The sequence below is a fragment of the Callorhinchus milii genome, unplaced genomic scaffold (assembly GCF_018977255.1).
Source record: "Callorhinchus milii isolate IMCB2004 unplaced genomic scaffold, IMCB_Cmil_1.0 Scaffold2, whole genome shotgun sequence".
Lineage (NCBI taxonomy): Eukaryota > Metazoa > Chordata > Chondrichthyes > Chimaeriformes > Callorhinchidae > Callorhinchus > Callorhinchus milii.
The window spans coordinates 45,502,623-45,523,667 of NW_024704743.1; the positions used below are offsets into that span (position 1 = coordinate 45,502,623).

Here is a 21,045-nt window from a genome sequence, read left to right on the forward strand (position 1 = left end):
TAATCTTTGGATTGTTTTGGGGCTCTGTTTTACTGACAATAGACCACCAAATGGTTTCAAGCCACACAAAGCTAAAGAAAGCGTAGGCTTGATTTACCTTATACCTTTACAATATTGCTTATACAATTAGGTCAACCATTTTCAACACAATTTATTGTAGCCTAACAAGGCATCAGTGTAAAAGTCTGATATCAGGTGAAAAGTTATTTCATCTGAAAGTGAGTCCTGAATTCACTTGAGCTGATATCAGACTCGGGACTGGAGGAATTTAATAATATAATAATAATCTTTGCACTTGATATAGCATCAAATCACGTCTTTGAGACATCTCAAAACACTTCACAGAATATACTGTAAAGTGAATCTACTGTACATTTTGTGCGTGAAATGCGGCAGCCAATTGCACACAACAGTGTCCCACAAACAGTCATCAACAACAACAACTTGAATTTATATAGCTCTCTTCACGCCGGATGGCATCTCAGAACGCTTCACAGCAACGGATCCCGGGGCCGAGCCAGGGGGAGGGGGAGGAAGGTGACCAAAGGCGCGGTCGAAAAGAAAGGTCTTCAGCAGAGACCTGAAAATAGGAGGAGAGGGGGTGAGGCGAAGGGAGTGAGGAAGGGATTGAGTGACCAAATTATTATTTTCTTTTCTTTATTTAGTTAAATTGAAGGGATTATTAACCCTGGGAAAGCAATCCACCAATTTACTAACAACCAGGTTCCTACTTACTGCTAGATAAACAGAGGCATGCGGAGTGAGGAAATTTGCCGAATGTTTTGCCCTGTCCGGAATCAAACCCAGGTTCTCTTGCTTTCAAGGCAAGTGCTTTAACCACTGAGCTACAAGACTCCGACTAATACAGCAATCCAAACATGAGAGGCACTATACAAATGTAATTTGTTGCTGTGCTTTAGGATCTATTCTATCAATTTACGTGTAACTGCGTTAAATGCTAAAGCACCAGTGGAAATACTCCAATAAAAATCTGATTTGTCAGCTCAATGTTTACTTATACAATCCCAAAGAACACTGGATGAGGACATTTAGCCATAATCAATAAGAAGAATATTATCTTGTTGAGAATTCTAGTTATGTATGGTTTGGGGGGAAATAAATGAAATATTCTCAACCAATAAATGAGAAGGTAAATAAGATCGACATATACTTTAGCAGTGTGGCAAATATTTCAATATGTCCATCAATAAATAAAATTGTCCTACATTTCTAGAGCACATGAAAACAGATGCTCTAATAGTAGGATGTGAACATAGAGAGCATCCTATCAATATTTTCTGTGCTACTGACAAATTTATCTTATTTGACATCAAGGCATGGATGAACAGCAACATTCTGTAGCTGAACATGGACAAGACGGAAGCCATGCTTCTTGGCTCCTGTCAACATCTTCTCACCTGCAGTTCTGAACTCCTTAACTTTCCCTGCCCATCCCTCAGACTCACCGAACCTATATGCAACCTTGATGTCAGGTTCGATCCCCAGTTATCTTTTCTATCTCATATCCGGTCCCTGACTAGGACTGCCTTCCTCTACCTCCACCACATCACTCAACTTTACCTTTATCTTATTTCAAACACTGCTGAAAACTTTATTCATGATTTGTCACCTCCCTCCTTGATTTTTCCAATACATTCCTCACCAGATTCCCCAATTCCACTATAAACAAAGTGAAAATGATACAAAATTTTGCCACCCATATCCTCACCCATACCAGGCTCTGCACTCCGTACCCCATCACCTCAATTCTTGCCAGATCCACTGGCTCCCTATTGCTGAACGGATCTATTTCAAGACCTTCACTCTCACTTTCAAATCACTTCAGGCCCTGGCACCACCCTACCTCTTCAATCTGCTCACACCCCACTACCCACCACCTTTCTTCAACTGGCTCGGTTCTTCTGCACGTGTCTTGTCTCCTCTATTGGGGGCAGTGTTTCCAGCCACTATCCCCCAAATCATTCTAAGCGCTCCAAGACATGAGGGGAGCTATATAAATGTAAGTTGTTGTATTGTTTTTTCTGTGTAAAAGGGCGCTCTGAGCCACTGACAATCTTGCACCAACCCTATTCAGTCTTTGGTGAAGAAAAATGGAGAAGGTTGACTTTAGGGTTTGTTTTGTGGTGATTTTAAAAGGGATTCCTTAATATGGATGCCAGAAACATGACACGTCAACCAGTCTACTTTCAGAATAGAGCTTCTCCAAGTAACCTTATACAATAATAGAAGGAGTTCCCACTTGGGAATCCTTATTAAGGGATTCTGTAAACAATCACTGCATATAAGACCCTTAGCTACATCTTTATCATTACCATGCCACTAGTATTCCCAATAAGATAAGGGGGTCTCTTGATGATTCTAGCTAGATCATTTTGTTTTGTTACTCTGACAAATTCATGCAAAATGAATGATATAACACAGAGAAGCCGAGTAAAACAGGTAAGAAGTTTAAACAAAATTAAAAATTGTACTGGAATATATTAGACAAAATAAAAGCAAAGTTATGATAATAAAATACAGTTGAAGAAAGAATGGGGAAGAACAAACAAAAATAAGCCAAGAAGAAATGTTTGTGCTTTATTTAAATCTTTGACTACTTATTTAGTAGCTCTGGTTTAATATGATAGTCATAAAGCCATTATTCTTGACATTTTGATACCTGCATTACTTTGATTTGTAATATTTAAATTGTTCTTTCAATTTCAATTACATAGTTTCTATTACATTAATAAAGATACTACTTTGACATTTTTGTGGCTTTATTCTTTCTCCCAATTTCTTCAAGATTAAGATATATTCATCCATAAAAATACATGGTCAATATATTCAACAGTAAATAATGTGAAACACTTAAAGTCATTTCGGCAACATGAGAAGGTCCTACATATAATAAACCTTGTGTTTGATATAACGCCTTATCACAGCATTGAGACGTCTCAAAGCTCTTCACAAGATATTATGTAAAGTGATGTGTCTGTATATTTTGTGTGTATTTTGTGGACTGTATGAAACACATATATTATTGTACAAAATAATAGATCAGGGACCAATGAAGCAATGGTTTTGCCAGATCCAATTCAATCCTAGAGAGATCTAACTTGCATGTGCACCCCACCCCCACCGCCCCCAATCAGAATGTTTGAAATTGATGTTATGATTGAAGATCACGCTTTTGGTCAGACAACTTTCCACAGTTAATCCGTTTGCTAGATTGTGTACGTGATCAATTCTCTGGGGAAGTCTTTGTAATGGAGGAATATGTCTCTATGTACAACAGATGTTGAAAATATCTACACTGCTGACGGTCTGATTTAGCTGTCAAGATTTAGCAATCCACAAAGGTCTATAAATGCCTTTGTACTATCAAGAGGAAATAGGATTTCCTCCTGTTAGTTGTGAGGATTTGCCTACAACTCCATAGCTTTAAATCATCTGCCAAACTTAATGCAATGTTAACATAATCTGACAGTAAGTTGACACAGGAGAATCTTTAAAATGACAAACACTCAGCTGCAGCTACGTGAAGAAAATAAAGATTTATGCTATATTCCGCTTTATCAAGTTGATTAAATTGTTCACCTGTCCCAAAGGGCAGAAAACAATGTTCTTTTGAAAAATCCTACTGTCATAAGCAGGAAAGATTTATGGTGGTTTGTCCAAAAAAGGATTTGCTTAGCGATGAAAGATACAAATTTACTTGTTCCTGTTTCACTTGGTCAATTTATATATCTGTTAAAAAGGAAAGAGTTCTATCATATTTTGATTGAATCTCTTCAGTATTTTTGAAGATATTTGTATTTTTCATGTATTTGTCATCTTTGCAAAGTGTGATCCCAGAATTAAGTGAAGACTTCAATACAGAAACCTCCTTCAGAAACTTGCTCACTACCTAACTAGGGACTGAAAGGATGTGCAAGGGCATTACCAGGATTTTTCAAAGATTCTGAAAGAACAAGTTAGATTCAGTACCGCAGTAAAGTCAGAAATTGAGGGCGTAAACAAAATAGAAATGTAAAAGTTGAATGTGGTGATGTGTCGAAGGAACAGTTAAAAGCAGAATTAAAACAGCAAGATTTTAGGAGTAAAATGATAGAACCTGCAAAGCACTAATAATATTTGTATCAAAAATAAATGTAAACACTGTATTTGATATAAATTAGATCCTTGATTTTGTTTATATAATTTTAAAATGTGCACAATGATGAAATATTATCTAGCTGTGAAAAGGAAAGTGATAATTTTCCTATTTTTCTGTGCCAATTACTGGGAGGCATTCTACTGAGAGTCCAAGTGAATGGATAGAACTAAGGTAACTGTAAGCTAAAATGCCACACCATGGGTTTTGCTTATAAGATATGTAGTTACCATAGGTGATGGCTTTCCCTAAATAGGGAATAGACCAGACCTTTCATCCTTTGCATCACCTACAAAATATACAGTCACATTTTACAGAACAGTGTATCCGGTGAAGCATTGTGAGATTTCCTCCCAACATGAAAGGGGCTATATCTAATGTAAAGATTATTATTACTATTTTGTTGCAATTGCCTTGTTGTAATTTAACACAATTCATTGAATAACAGTTAGTTCAATTTTAATTTTCCCCAAACAAGTTTTAGTGCTTTTTAACAGTTTGTTTACAATGATTGTATGTTGGCGGCATCAGCTGTGACTAGTCTAAGAAACATTTCAGTCAAATAAGAATGTCCCCTGAATAACTATAATAGTAATAATCTTTGCATTTGATATAGCGCTTTTCACGTCTTCTAGACGTCTCAAAGCGCTTCACAGAATAGACTGTAAAGTGAATTGACTGTATATTTGTGGGCGAAATGCAGCAGCCAATTGCACACAGCAGTGTCCCACAAACAGTCGTGGATTGAAATGACCAATTTATTTTTGAGGGATTATTATCAGGCATGTGGAGTAAGGAAAGTTGCCCAAGGTTTCACCCTGCCGGGAATTGAACCCAGGTCTCTTGCTTGCAAAGCGAGTGCTCTAACCACTGAACTACAGGACTCTAGTACTTCACAGTAAATACTTATTACCTTTTAATGGTCTCTAACACTTTACAAGAGTACAGTCCTTCTGGTACTGGTTCATATGCTGCTTCTACAATCTGTAAGAAATAGACTTAGAAAATTATTTCTAAGAATAACAAAAAGAATCATTTGAGCCACAACTTATGAAAAAGACAAAGAAACATCTCAAAATACTTTCCAGTGCATCATACTGTGCAAATGGTACTGCTAGGCAGACCCTTAAGGTCATTAAAGGTAACAGAGCCAGTAGATATCCATAATCCATGAAAAGACAATCAAAACCCTTGGTTTTAATCTAAAGGCACAGAATATAAAAGCAAGTAAGATATATTGAACATGTGTAAGACCTTCATAAAGCTGGAGTATCGTGTACAGTTTTATGAGAGGCAATAAAAGTGGATAATGACTCCTGGAGCTTTATTTTTTTCCAGGAGGGACACTAAAACAATCACTCCACTTTACTGTATATCCCGTGAAGCACTTTGGGATGTCCTCCATACCAAATGCAAAGATTATTATTACAAAAAACTGTTGCCTGACACCCAACATCCTGGCAAGACATGGATATGGATTCAAACTTTACTGAAGGGAACAAAGCAGAAGTCGTTGCTAGGAGAATTATTGGGAGGTATTAAATCGGGTACCTCAGGGGTCTGCGCCTCCAATCTTTGTATTCATTAATAATTATTCACACACTTAGTGCAAGATAGTTACATTTGCAGATGAGGCCAGCTGAGGTGAGGTGGGGTGGACTGGAATCAGAGGTGGCAGCAAATGTTTACAAAGAGCGTAAACATTTATCTTGATAGGATATCCACATGGGTGATAGCTGGCAAATGAAGTTTGGTATATGTAAACTCAGGATACTGCGTATAGGACGTCCTCCAAGATGAAAGCTGAGAAACCTTGGAGTGTTAGCTGACTCATTGCTCATCATGTCAAAACAGTGTGCGTCAGTAATAAACAATGTAGACAGTATGTGAGGTGATATTGCCTAATCAGTTGAGTTCATATACCCAGAAATCACACTCAAAAGCTGTATAGTGCTCTGGTTAGATTGCAACATGAGGGAACTGCCCAGGCCCAAGCAGTGCGGAGAAGAGCAACCAGGATGATACCCAGTGTTAGAGGAATGAGCTACGAGCAGAAATTAGATAGTGTTAAAGATATTCAGTCTTGAAAGGAGACATCTCATAGGGAACCTCATATACATATAAGATTTTAATTGAGATTGAGAAAGTAAACCCAGGTTTATGGTTGCAAGGGGCAATTTCATGACAGACACCAGGAAATATGTACTCATCAAGAAACTGGAACAGGTTACCAGGAACGGTGGATGGCACCAGGAAACTGCAAAGCTTGCCATTGAGAGCACTGTCTGGCAAGCTTCCCACTGCTTATTCAGCTAGCAACACGTTAGGGCTTTGGCTTGCAGGGTTAATAATAATAATCCATGCATTTGATATAGCGCTTTATTAAGTCTTCAAGACGTCTGAAAGCGCTTCAGAGAATATACTGTAAAGTGGAGTGACTGTGTATTTTGCGGGCAAAACGCGGCAACCAATTGCGCACACCAGCTGATTGGGAAAAATCCCTGCAGCCAGTCTGCTCCTCCAAATTCTGCTATTGAGCCAGGCTAGTTGGCCTGATATTAGTACTCTGGAATACTGTATGTGTATGGAATACTGGATTGTGGCTGAGGAACTGGACCACCAAGTCCACCACAGAGGATTGACTCGATTCCAACATTTAGGTGTCATGCAGATCACCTGGTTCCAGCTCAGCTCCAAGGTGACCCCGTTCATCCCCCCCACCCCCCAGGAGGATAGTCACAATTAGACTGTGAGAAAAGCACCAGCATGGAGTTGATTAGCTGAATGGCCTGTTCTGTGCTGTAATATTCTATCATCTTCCTTATTCCCCATCTGTTATCCATAGCTGCCAATATGATCATAATAGTTGATGCAAAAAAGTGCAAAGGGGTTGTAAAGTCGATTCATGTCACATAATACCTGTACTACTTCTTGCCCTGAGCTCTGCAAAGAAATGTTGTGAAAACTGAATTAATCCTCTCTTTCAGTTCTCTCTTCACCACAACCTTTCTTGTTTTTGTAAATTTTACCAATAAACTCAACCCCTGGCTAACTAGACTTCAAGTATCTGGAATTCAGACTTAGCTGAACCAAATCCTGAAAAAATTTTTAAAAAATTCTACAAGCGAAAAATCCACCCCATGTGTGGACAATTCAAAACTCCTGCTAGCCAAACTCTCCAAGCACACACCCACGCTGTGTGTAGCCCACGTGCTTCCTATAGCTTCTGAGCAGCATCCACCTCACCGTGCTTTGTTAGAGAGGATTTATTTTTACTTATTTTATTTATTTTAAATATCAGATAGAACTTACAGAATGTATTTTATTATATTTATTTTAAATGCATTAACACTTGGTGGAAAATCTCCCCCTTGTTAGCCAGGGATTGATTGTATTCTGTTGCTACTCCGAATTTCCCTATAATTTCTCCCAAACTTCAAATGAATTGTGTGACATGTTCCCTGCATCTACATTGTATTAAAATCAAAGTCATTGCAATATCTCCAACCTATCTCCATTGTCTTTTTCAGGATCTCAAGACTGTGCAACACCTTCCATTAATCTTATATTCTACAAGTTTTTAAATTACATGTTGTACCATTTAATCTCTAGAAATGTGGGTCCAAGCTTATCTTGCATGACACAACTAAAGTTAAAAGATGAAAATCCTTAGCTGAAAAAACATGTTATTTTATCCTATATAAAATATAACAACTTTAGACTTATAATTTACAAAATATTCTTAATGGAAGTAAACGGCATATTCTAATCATCAAATACAGTCCAACCTATAGGCAAGTTATTTCTGGATGAACCATTCCTCCTTGTTTCACTATATGTATACGTACATGTTACACCTATATCCACCTAAACTGCCATATTCATTTTGCATCCACTTTCTCTAATATGCATAATTTAATACAGAACAGTACCTGCTTCCACACATAAGTTTGTCATCCAGTCTCACAATAACAGTTAATTATAGGGAAACCAGAACTGAGCAGCTTTTACAAAGATGTCACCCATTAAGCCCACATAAATATGAACTATTATTATAAATCCAACCTTTTGTATTTTCATGAACTATTGTAAAATTATATTCAACACTAAAACTAACACTGAACTCTTTTTTTTAAAAAAGGTTACTTTAAGCACTTCAAAATCAAACAAATTATGGAATAGATGCAGTTCCTGAGCATTCTGTAACAGAAGCCTCAACTTTCAATTGAACCAGTGTGAGATTCCTCAAGTTCTCTCTTAACACGAATGCAGACTTGATTGCCAGTTTACATTCAATTTTGTGTTACTATGAAGTAGGCTGAAACAGCCACAACTAATTTCCAAGTGGGACCCTTACCTGCCATTACACAGAAAGGGGGAAGGGTGGAATAAATAGCTTTTAACCTGGATGAACTTAAGCAACATAAGTGAAGGCAGAAGTTCCAGAGTATACATATAACCATGAACAAGATCACATCAGAAATCCCTTTCAATTTAAGCAGCAGCAAAATTGAAGAAATGTAACTGCAATTAACATGCAGAAGCGGATTTAAAAAAAAAGATTAGGGGTGCAAAATTGAAGAAATGTAACTGCAATTAACATGCAGAAGCGGATTTTAAAAAAAGATTAGGGGTGCAAAATTGAAGAAATGTAACTGCAATTAACATATGCAGAAGCTGGTTTAAAAAAGAGAGATTAGGGGTACCAATTGAGAATTGAAAAGCAACATAGCTGCATGATGCCAAACAATTTTTCAATATAATGACAGTAGGAGGGTAGACAGAGAAGAATTTAAAGCCCCAAGGGACCCATAGGATGTTGAAAAGGAGGATGAATAGAAGATAATAACCATATTAAATGACAATTTCTTAGAAGTTTTCAGATTGGAGAACATTAAATGTGTTATCCAACATTCAACACTCATTGTGTGACCCGTGGATTTACTTTTGAGGATTTAAAATCCTAAATTGACAGAAGAAGCCATGTAATGTAGTGTACCTAGATTTCCAAAAGGCCTTTGGCAAAGTACCACATGATAGACTCATTATCAATGGGTATCAAAAGTAGTTAACTGCTTCCTTCCTTTTAGTCATCGGTTAAAGGAAGGAATCAGAGGACAGTCACATGAAAATTCTTGCAATTCGAATGGAATGAGCCCTCCAACCAGCTGAAACCACATAGCTTGCTATTGAAAACACTGTCTGGCAAGCTTCCCACTGTTCGTCTAGCGAGGTTTGTAGGGTGGAGTGCTGTAGCTCAGTGATTAGAGCACTCGCCCCACAAGCGAGAGACCTGGGTTTGATTCCAGTCTGGGCAACATGTTGGGCAACTTTCCTTACTCCACACACCTCTGTTTACCTAGCAGTAAATGGAGGGACCCAGCTGTTGGTCGATTGGCAGATTGATTTTCTGGGGTAATACTTCCTTCAAAAGAAAATAATAATAGTCACTCAATCTACACTGTTTTTGTGACACTGCTGTGTGTCATTGGCTGCCGTGTTTCGGCCACAAAATATAGTCAATTCACTTTACGGTATGTTCTGTGAAAAGTTTTGAAATGTCTCGAAGAAGTAATAAGGCACTCTATCAAAAGCAAGGATTATTATTATTAGGAGCTGAGCGGGAACATTCCCTGCCCCTGGAGGTCGACCCTTCCAATATTAGTAAGCTAGCTAGTCTGTCGTCACCAGTATTCTGAAGTATTGTTGACCCACTTGCCTCAGGAACCATAGACCACATAGACGATTGACTCGGCTAGACTCCAACAATCTATTCCAAGGCATGTCACCTTGGAGCCAGTTCAGCTCTAAAGAGACCTCACTTACCTCCCTCCACGATCAAGAGTTCCTATCCAATTCAATCTAGCTTGAGATGGGAGTGAAGTTGAATGGAGTGCTTCAGGTGCTGTACTGGGACTTTTTCTGAATGTTCAGATATGCCAAGGCAGCATAACAAGAGGGTACAGGTTCCGGATTGTAAGAGTAATTTCAGGACAGACCCCAGAAAATACTTATTTATCCCAGAGAGTAATTAACGACGGGAACAAATTATCAAGGAGAGTAATTGAGGACGGCACAATTGGCCTTATTTAAGAAAGTTTGAAAAAGTAGGGTGGGTATTCTGAAAGACTGAGTCAGAATACCCACCCTACTTTTCTTCTGAACGAATGGGTCAAAGGGCATTCTTTGTCTGAACCTCTCTTGTGGCATGTAGTATAAGTCACTATGTATTAAGGAAGCCATCCGGGTCATAAGTACAGAGGAGAGCAAGGAATCCAATTGAAATTGATTTGCTGCAGGATCTTCACTGAATTAAGTTAGTGAAAGGTGGAGCAAGGGAATCAATCATTGTACCCTGGATATAGCCTGCAGGTGACAAAGTCACTTAAATCATAAATCAATATTACACACATTGTTACGTTTATATCAGCTACAAAACAAATCATTAGTTGCTCTAGATTTACTTTAATTTAGCATTAAAATAATACTCGGAGACTGCTTGTCATTAATATCCTTACCTTTGTTGCCAAGGAAAGCATGTTACTGCTGTGGAATGGAGGATTCAAAGTTACCATCTGATACAGGATGCATCCTGCAGCCCAGACATCTGCCTTTTCTCCATATGGTTCGCTCTTCACAATCTCTGGGCTAACAGGGATAATGCCCATCATTAATTTCTTAAGTGTTGACTTCTCCAAGGAATTCATTTCCATTATTCATCCCCCCCACCCTTTCCATGATGGCTGAATTTTATCATTATGTATCCTCCCACAGCTGACAAAGGAGGAAGGACAATTTTAACATAATGATTACTGTTGATTATGCAGTTAATTCCATTCAGTCAATATCGCAAGGTTCAATACAAGTGCAATGACCTAGACAATAATGATAGTTTTTCTCTCCTTCACTTTGAGTTACAGGCATTTGTGAAACTCAAAACAAACAACCACTTAATTATCTCATTTCCTCCTAAGAATCGAATTGTTTAACACCATTTGTTAAAGAATTTAATTATTTCATATGAACAATTGTGTATGAATTTCACCAACAAAATATACAGTCAATCCACTTTACAGTATATTCTGCAAAACTCTTTGAGACACCTCAGTGACGTGATAAGGCGCTATACCAAATGTAAGGATTATTATTATTAATAAACAAATTACAACAATGTTTGGGATAATAATCTAAAATGTTTTTGGAATATCTCCTGAATGGGTTAACCTTAAAAAATGTAGAACTCCTCTTTCTAGCATTTCTGAAACTCAAGGCTAACAATCATGAATAATGAAGAGTAAAATCCCAGAGCCATCAAGAGCTCAGGGGATCCGGGTTTAAATTAACAATTACAAGAAGAAATAAATCACAGCTTTACAGACTACGTTTGTGTGCATCATTTTGCATCATTTTACTGATAGTCAACAAGGGTAACTGTTCAAGGACAAACCTACACAAAAAGCATCTCTGATTTGACAGATCAGGCATTTTTTTTCACATACTTTAGCTTTGTGTTAAAGGTATCTTAATCCATTTTGATTACATAAGATTGTGATTTTATTGTAAAACAAAATCCACCATGTCAATTTAAAATATAATCAAAAGAAACCCCAAACTAAATATTATTGAACATCTATTAAGTTGAATCTTATGAGATGTCAGAATCATTTTGGAGAAGCATCTGGTATAACTTTATTTCTGGATAGCTTTACATTGAAGTCAACAAAAAGAGACATTGTGTCTGATTAAATGTATTTGTGAGATGGTGTTGGTGATGCAAAGATTATGCTTATGCCAGAAAATGTTTGTTAATAATTTTCTCCACTATAAAACAAATGCCTTATAAAATTTAGTTTCTAATGTGACTTTCACTGTAGACACCAAAGTCACCATTTCCACGTTGTCCATGGGTGAAGATACGGGTTCATCTTTGTCATATTTTTAAAGTGTGAATTCCAAACTACTGATGGTATTTTAGACATTTCTTGTTCCATTGAGGGTAACTATCTTTGAATCTCTACTTTCAAAAAAAATTAAGTTGTTAAATTCATATGTATGTACCTCTTAGTTCTCTCAAAGTATATTTTTTTCTTAGCAAACATGTATTGTAACATATGTTTTTAATTTCTAGCCAGCATGACCCTGGAAATAGCTCCACTTTGTATAATTGTTTTCTCCTCTAGGTTGCTTTGGTTTTACTTTTAATTTTCAATCTACGATTGTTTGTGGGACATTGCTGTGCGCAATTGGCTGCCGCGTTCGCCCACAAATATGCAGTCAATTCACTTTACAGTGTGTTCTGTGAAGCGCTTTGGGACGTCCTCCCGACGTGAAAAGCGCTATATCAAATGCAAGGATTATTATTATTATTATTATTACTGCCAGTGTTACTTGGTTGAAATTATTTGGGGGTTATTATATATCTGATTGTGGATTTTAGCTTTGGGGAAAGTATGAAAATTTTACATTTTCTAGAGTGGAAGCAGAAGCCCAAAATGGATCCCAAAGAAACTCAAATTTACATCCAGTTTAATGCCAAAGTTGGAATTCAGCAGCCTCTCAGTCTTTTTTTTACTTTAACATAATACAAGGATAAATATATTACTAAGAATAGTGTCATCCTGGCACATTGGGAGCAATCTCTGCGTTGATAGAAGTCAACCAAGCTGGACATTAAACATTCCTTGGTATTATTCAAACAGTGTATCTTCCCATGTCTTGGCCAACAATCTTCCAGATAAAATTGGTGATTCATTTCATGGCTGTTTGTGAGATATTGCTTTTCATAAATTGGCTGCCCCATTCACCTACAAATACACAATCACTACCCAGGAACTCAAGATGAAGCACTTCAAAACATTAATTATTAAAGACTGATTTGGGCCACAAATAATAAGATCCTTTAAGGAAATAATTTACACAAAATATTTCTCTTGTGACAGCAGTCTCTTAAAAACTGATGCAAAACTATAAGTACAGCTCTGCAAAATTCACATTCCTATTTAATAATAATAGACATGTGTAATGACACACTTATAAAAGGCGCTGGAAAAATTGATTTTCTTCAAAAATGAATTGAAATTATTTTAAATGCGTTTTTCATAAAGCGTTTCACATTTTAACATCTTTGAATGGCAGTGAATAAAAGTTTCATCATTAACATTCTGAAGTCTTGGGACATCCTCCCGACGCGAAAGGCGCTGTACAAATGTAATCTTGTTGTTGTTGTTCTCTTCGACCGTGCCTTCAGCTCCCCTCTCGACTCTCTACCCCTTCCTCGCTCCCTCCCTTCCCTCCCCCCACCCTGACCATTTTCCCTCTGCTCGGGTCCCGACCCAACTGTCCAGCGCCTTGGGACATCCTCCCGACGTGAAAGGCGCTCTATAAATGAAATCTTGTTGTTGTTGTTGTTGTTGGAGTCAAATCAAATGAGGTTTGACTCCAAATGGTACTGTGACCTTTGGAGATATTAAAAATACAGGTGGGATTTGTTAACTTCGATTTCTGTGTTCAGAAAGCATACTACAGTTTCTTGGGTTATAACATTACAAATTAGTGCTTGTATTTTAAAAGAATAAAAGGTTGCAAAGATATCTGAATACTAGCTATATTTATATATACAATTACGACTTCACACATATTTTGTCACAACGTTTATTTCCAAGAAAAAGAACGTAAGAATTTGCTAGGTGAAACAAGGTCCATCTAGTTTGCCTTCCACCATCCTGGTAGTCCCTTGACCCAAACTATATGTTGTATCCCGAGATATTATTTTCTAGCAGAAATCTATGTGATTTGTTCTTGAACCAAACAATATTTTCTGCTTCCACTATCTCCCTAGGGAACCTATTCCATAAGTTTACTATTCCCTCACTGAAGTAGTGTTTCCTCATATTTGTTCTAAATTAACTGAATTTGGGTGTTTGGGAAAATACTTGCATGGGGAAACTTTAGAACATTTAACACTGAACAGGCAAAATAGTGCTTTAGGTATTAAAATAAAATATATTCACTTCCTTAAGTAGTTCTGGAAGGAACTTGCAGAAAATGGGCTTCAAAATTAAACCTGTATTTAAATATTTGAGAAATTCTAGACATTATAAAATGTTTTATTTATAGAGTAAATCTGGAGCTAGGTGGAATTTCTCTCCATACATTTGTTTACAAATACACAAACACTACATTTTACAGTAAATTCTGTGAACCGCATTGAGATGTCTCAATTCTGATAAGACGCTTTATTAAATGCAAGGATTATTACTCATTTTTACATAAAACCAGCTTCAAAATTAAGACTGAATCATAGAATCTTACAGCATAGAAGGAGGCCATTCGGCCCATCATACCTGTGCCGGTTCTTTGAAAGAGCTACCAACTAGTCCCATTCCCCCGCTCTTACTCCATAGCCCTGCAAGTTTTCAATTGAGTTCAACAATTTTTAAAATCGTGGATGCTCTAAAGTGTTACATAAATAGGGTAAATCTGGACGCAAGTGGAATTTCTTTCTATATAGTTCTGACTGAGCAAGAGCCTTGGCCATAGACTAAGTGGGAAAGGAACTGGGACAGGGTCTGAAGGAAGTGAGGGAGAAAACACATATAACCCAGATGATTTACATCCTTTTGCTGCTCTTCAATGTCTTTTCAGTTTTTAATTTATTGCTCTCAGTAACAATACTCCCAGTAACTCAGTTTATTGCTACCAGTATTTAATTTATTACTCCAATCGAAGCATGAAAGCTCATATTTACAATAAGAGTTGTCACACAGGCAAGTGACGTCTTTTGATGGTGATTGGGTCAGGGGAGCTATTGAAGGGGATTTGAGTCGGTCTGATTATTTTTATTCATAAGCAAATATTTCTGTTAACTTATCTAAGATCATAATATATTTAATTCGGACTGATGTCAGCCACCAATCTCTTTATGTATTTATTTATTCAAAGCCATATAGTTCCTGAAGATAATGTTCAATTTTCATTCCAGCTGGGGAATCCTGGTATTTATTTTCACTTTATTTTGATCATTAATGTGCCACAAAGAAAGTCTTTGAGGTTTATGAACATTGTGAGTGTTTCGCCCACAATACATACAGTCAATTCACTTTATAGAATATTCTGTGAAGTGCTTTGAGACATCTCAAAGACGTGATAAGGTGCTATATCAAATGCAAGGATTATTATTATCATTATTTTTATTATTTCTCCCTTGATTTTCTTTCAATGCCCTTTTTCAATATTCTCAAATGCTCAAATGATCACAAAAACAATGGTCTAAGGCAGATACAAAATAGGGGGCAGGAAAGGTGTATACCCCCAGAGTCACAAGATTGTGGGTTCAAGCCCCCATGTCGGGACTTGAAATCCCACAGTCTAAGCTGACGCTCCAATGCAGCGCTGGGATGTTGCATTGTCGTAGGTGCTGTCATTTGGATGAGACGTTAAACCAAGGTCCCGTCTGTACCTGTTCACTCTCCACCTCTCAAAGCCATCAGGAATCTCGGTGTTCTGTTCGACCCTGAGCTGTCCTTTCTCCCTCACATCCGCGCCACAACTGGCACCGTCTTCCACCACCTCCGGAACATCGCCAGACTACGGCACTACCTCACCCCTCACGCGGCTGAAACTCTGGTCCACGCCTTTATCACCTCAAGGCTGGACTACGGGAACTCTCTCCTCGCCGGCCTTCCCGCCACCTCCCTCCACAAGCTGCAGGTCATTCAGAACTCTGCAGCTCGTGTACTGTCCCGCACCAGGCTTCGGGAACACATCACTCCCACCCTCGCTCGCCTCCACTGGCTCCCCATCCCCCAGAGGATCGATTTCAAGATCCTCATCCTCACCTACAAGGCCATTCACGGCCTCGCTCCCTCCTACCTCTCCAACCTACTATCCCCCTACTTACCTCCCTGTACCCTCCGTTCCTGTGGCTCCGGTCTGCTCCACATCCCCCGCCCTAACCGCCCCACCATCGGTGGCCGGGCCTTCAGCCTCTCAGCCCCAAGGCTCTGGAACTCCATCCCCCAGTGCCTTCACCGCCTCCTCGCCTTCAAGGCCGGTCTCAAGACCTTTCTCTTCAACCATGCCTTCATCTCCCCTCTCGACTTTTTACCCCCTCCTCGCTCCATCCCTTCCTTCCCCTCACCCCCCTGCTCGGATCCCGACCCAACTGTCCAGCGCCTTGGGACGTCGTCCCGACGTGAAAGGCGCTCTATAAATGCAATCTTGTTGTTGTTGTTGTTGTTCAGGTGGACGTTAAAGATCCCACTGCGCTATTCGAAAAGAGAAGGGAGTTTCTCTCACTCCCGAAGTCCTGGCCGACAAACTCCCCAAATAAAAAAGGTCACTCAATCTAAGACACTGCTGTGCACAATTGGCTGCTGCATTTTGCCCACAAAATATACAGTCAATTCACTTTACAGCATATTCTGTGAAGCGCTTTGAGACGTCTCGAAGACATGATAAGGCGCTATATCAAATGCAAGGATTATTATTATTATTCCTTAAATGCATGTCTTTTCAGTTCCTGTAACAATTATTTCCTTTTTCTCAGAATGGTACTATAATTGCTAGGTTTCAGAGTGTCATAGGCATTACATATCAGCAAATGTTACTTTGCTAAGACCTTCAGTGTGATGGGGAATACAAAGTATCAATAGAGAGTTTTACATTGTCCAGTTTTACATGAATACATTTCCTTTAGATTTTGAATTGACTGTATGTTTTGTGGATGAAAAGTTACAGCCAATTGCACACAGGGGTTTTCCACAAACAGTAATGGATTAAGTGACCAAATTTTTATTTTCAAAATTTATTTATTTTATTTTTTGAAGGGATTACTAAAAAAAATTATATAGTCACTGTAAACACATTCTACCAATATCCTTTTCGGTTTTCAACCCACAAATGTTCCAGTTCTACCAACTTCAATAATTCATTAACTTTAGAGTCCAGCTTTAGGCTTACCAGGAATATAGGATAGTCCCAACAACTGATGTCATCTTGCTGTTCTCTTGCTTCTGTTTTGCAAGACCAAAATCAGCTATAATTAAAAACAAGTAAAGAGAATGAGTAAACAATGAAGAACTACCATAATGATTCACAAAGCAGAAGTACCAATTCAATCACTGACACCAAAAACAAATCTTGACATTTAGATTATAGCATATTTACAAAATTTGTTTCTGCAAATCTATGGTTATGGCAAGAATAATGCTACAATTCAATAAACCAACAGTTTAACAGACCCCACAGTATATGTGGGCCACATGACTTCAAAACACTCTTCAATCACTACCCTTCAGGGCAACACTGCTGATTTGAAGTTCTGAAAGGGTCATGAAAAGTTAACCTATTTTCCTTCCATTTCTTTTTTTTTCACATTTCTAAAATTCACAATTTTGGTTTTCATTGCTAAATGCAATTTTATGCAAAATATGAATTTGTGAGCACAAAAGGAGAGCAGGAAAAAGCAGTGATCAAAACAAATGCTTTATTCGAAACATTTATGCCCTGTCAAACAATATCTGGGAGTGAGTTGCTTACATTTTTACATTTTATAGGAATATAAATTCATTAGATTATGTTAATGATTAAAATATTTTAAATAACAATAAGTATCCAACATTATATGCAATAAGTGTTAAACAGTGAAAAGTAAATTCAATGCAATATCACATCTAAAAATATGAATTAAACTTGTAACTGTCAAAATCATTTTCCGGTAGATATAATAACTTGCTGTGTTTAAGATATCAATAAATTTATTTACACATATTTAAATATTTGAAATTTAGATATCAGCATCTGGGGCGTTACAAGGAACATTCAGTAGGGGGTAACCCTCAATCTTCAAGTGGGAAATTAGCCACAGTACCACCAGGTGATTCCTCTCAGAATCAGCAGACTCTGGAGGGTTGAATGGCATCGGCAAAGGAAGAGAATTGGCAGTCTCACACTGTGCACATCACATCAACCAGAAAGACAACATGCTGTAGCAAGGCTACACTGTATATCTTCCACACGCTCTTCAGTTGCAGTGGGTTCTTCATACCAGGAAGACATTTCTTTCTCCTCAGTGATCATGTTGTTTTTCGCTCCTCTGACAATGAAGACATATATTTGGAAAAATCCCCTGTGGAGAAGTAAGCACGGGAGAATATGCTTAATGCTTGTTGGACTATATACAGTATAATACAAATTTATATTTGTATAGTGTCTTTCATGCTGGGAGGATGTCCAAAGGGTTTGCACCTGAGCTGGGGGTGGGGAATGAGGGGTTGAGGGTAAGTGGAGGTGGGGTAAAGATGACCGAGTTAAAAGGACTCCAAAATGGAGTTCCAGAGAGTGGGGGCAGATACATCGAAAGTTTGACAGCCGATGGTGGGCAGAGGATGTGAAGTAAACCAGTGTCCGCTGAGCACAGGGAGGGTCTGGGTTGGTAGAGTTTGAGGTGGTCGCAGAGGTAGGGTTGGGCAATAACATGGAGGGATTTAAAGGTGAGAAAAGAATCTTGAACTCAATCTACTGGGGGATGGTGAGCCAGTGAGCCAGGCCAGGTAGCCGGGGGATAAGCTTGCGCTGTAAACTGAAGGACTGCAACATGATATGACTTTGTAAGAACCATGAACAGCAAAGATAATTGCATAGAACTTGTGAAAAATCAAATGTAATGCGCTGGAATATTGAAGGACAAGAATATTTTACAATGTAAATTATGGGATGTGCTAATTATCACAGGCAGCCAGTTTAGGAAACCTGATATTTAATATATTAACTTATGTACAGGAGCAAACCTATCCCATTTCTCCCCCTCCTCAATAATCATGACTAAGAAGCCAGATATGCACTGGAATTCTGGCTTGTGCCAAAGGACAGCCAGTCAGAGGATATTATTTTATCAAGAGTTAAGTTGGTATCCAGCAAACCAGTAGTCCTACGGTGCCATCGAGACACACAAAGCACAGCACAGCTAGCTTTTTGAACATTGAAGAGGGTTGTCAATCTCCAGCTCAAACTGGGACTAGTTGAGGTAAAGTCAATTATGTGGGGTCGCTAAATTGACTACTGTGTTAACTAACACACATTGCAAAGTTGTGATTGCAACATCACAACATTGCAAATTTTAACCCTACATGTGCAATAATAACCAAAACTGTAAAATATGAAGCAAGAGAATATGGGTTCGATAAATAATGTGTCACTTACCGAAATTATTGAAGTCAGTTCAAGGTGGATCATTTGGACCTCCCTCTGTTCGGCTCACAATCAAAATGTCTGTATTGTTGTGCTACCTTGCAGCTCTTTTTTTATTATTTATAATATAGTGTTTCGAGATGAAAAACTGAAGGTCATTCACTTGTTTTATTCAATCCACAAGTGTTTACCACATTTCAGAATCATATTCCAACTTGGATGATGAGCATTTTGCTTTTTGTGCTTTTGTGCTTACAAAGTTGTTTTACAAGTACTCCTATAACTGATGTGAAGCTATTATTGAGAGATGCCATCACCCACTCTACCATCTGGAATTGAAGGACAAGATCTTGACATGTGTACTTTCTGCGGTTCATGGGGTAAATTTCAATGATTACTACTTCTGATATTACATGATATTTCCCACAGAAATGTTTGCGGGGTGGTGGATGACTCCGTGAAGAACACTAGGCAGAGGTTTTCCTCTTTCAAATCAGATGAAAAAATTGGCCAATGCCATTCTGGAAAATAACACTCCACATCTTAGTAATTATATGAGGAAAATTATAGTCCTTCTGCATCAATGATGTCACAACCACCTTCAGTTCCACTCTTTGATGTATTTCTATTATAAGTATATATTCTGCCAGGGTCAATACAATATAATAAACATGGAAAACAATTCCAAAAAGCTGTGAGGAATTTCTGAGATTCTTAGTCTTCTCCACATGGAAGCTATGAACACATCTTATATAAAACAATATCACAAGAGTGGTTCTGATATTATAAAAAAGTAATTTGTTGTTTTTGACCATTCTTCCAGAATAGCCACATTGCCATTTTATCATTGCAAACTGTTTGATAAATGAATTTAGTGCCCTGACCTCAATGTTACCTTTCTGGTAACCTATTCCAGCTTTTGATTATCCTCTGTGTAAAGAAATAAACCTGCCCTTTTGCAAATCGGAACCTATGCTGTTTTTTTCCTGAAACCTTGGAGTATTCCAAGTATTTTCCTTTTTTTGCTCTACTCTGTTAAGCACCTTATATGTTTCTGTTTCCCTTTAAAATGCCTATTTGGAGGCTGAAAAGTCATAGCTTATCCATTGAGCACTGGAGTCACCCTCGTTGTTCTCCTACATGCTACTTTTAGGGCTGGGGCAGCTCCTTTACATTGTGGTAATGAGAGTGCATACAGTAGCCTATGAGTGGGTATTATAAACCTCAGCCGTGAATTTTGGGGATCCAACCTCAACTGTTTTGGTAATGTAGCCTACTACTTTGTTTAGCGCTGCTTCACACTGAACATGGTGAGTGACAAGTTAATTAATACCTGTACATCTCTTCTATGCCGCCCGCCCCCCCCTTTCCCAACCGCCAGAAAGTTCCAAATTAACAATGAATATTGGAACATATTTGTTTAATTCACTTCACCTTTATTTAGGGATATGCCTTGTTTTAATTAGATTAATGAGGGGCTGAATACAAACAGCGAGAAATTAAGACATGAAATTTTGATTGACTCAGTGTGGACAAGAAGCTGATCTGTTGACTGAGTAACATTGTATCTGGATGTGCTAATTCACATCAATGACCAAAACAAAGAGTTTGTTAACTCTTTGAATGTATACCTATCAAGCCTATAGGATAGGGGCTGCATTAACCTGTATCACAAGTTTAAGATTTTTTTAAGGGCTCCA

General features: G+C 38.1%; 1 protein-coding gene across 1 annotated transcript in view; it reads right to left on the bottom strand.

Annotated features, from left to right (window-relative positions):
• nek10 (NIMA-related kinase 10) overlaps positions 1 to 21,045 on the bottom strand; it is a 76,715-nt gene that overhangs the window by 21,678 nt on the left and 33,992 nt on the right. The window contains exons 23-25 of the mRNA XM_007895525.2: positions 17,117 to 17,192; positions 10,675 to 10,804; positions 5,070 to 5,140 (exon numbers count right to left, since the gene is read on the bottom strand). Coding sequence (XP_007893716.2) covers positions 5,070 to 5,140; positions 10,675 to 10,804; positions 17,117 to 17,192 — 277 coding nt within the window. The remainder of the gene's footprint in view (positions 1 to 5,069; positions 5,141 to 10,674; positions 10,805 to 17,116; positions 17,193 to 21,045) is intronic.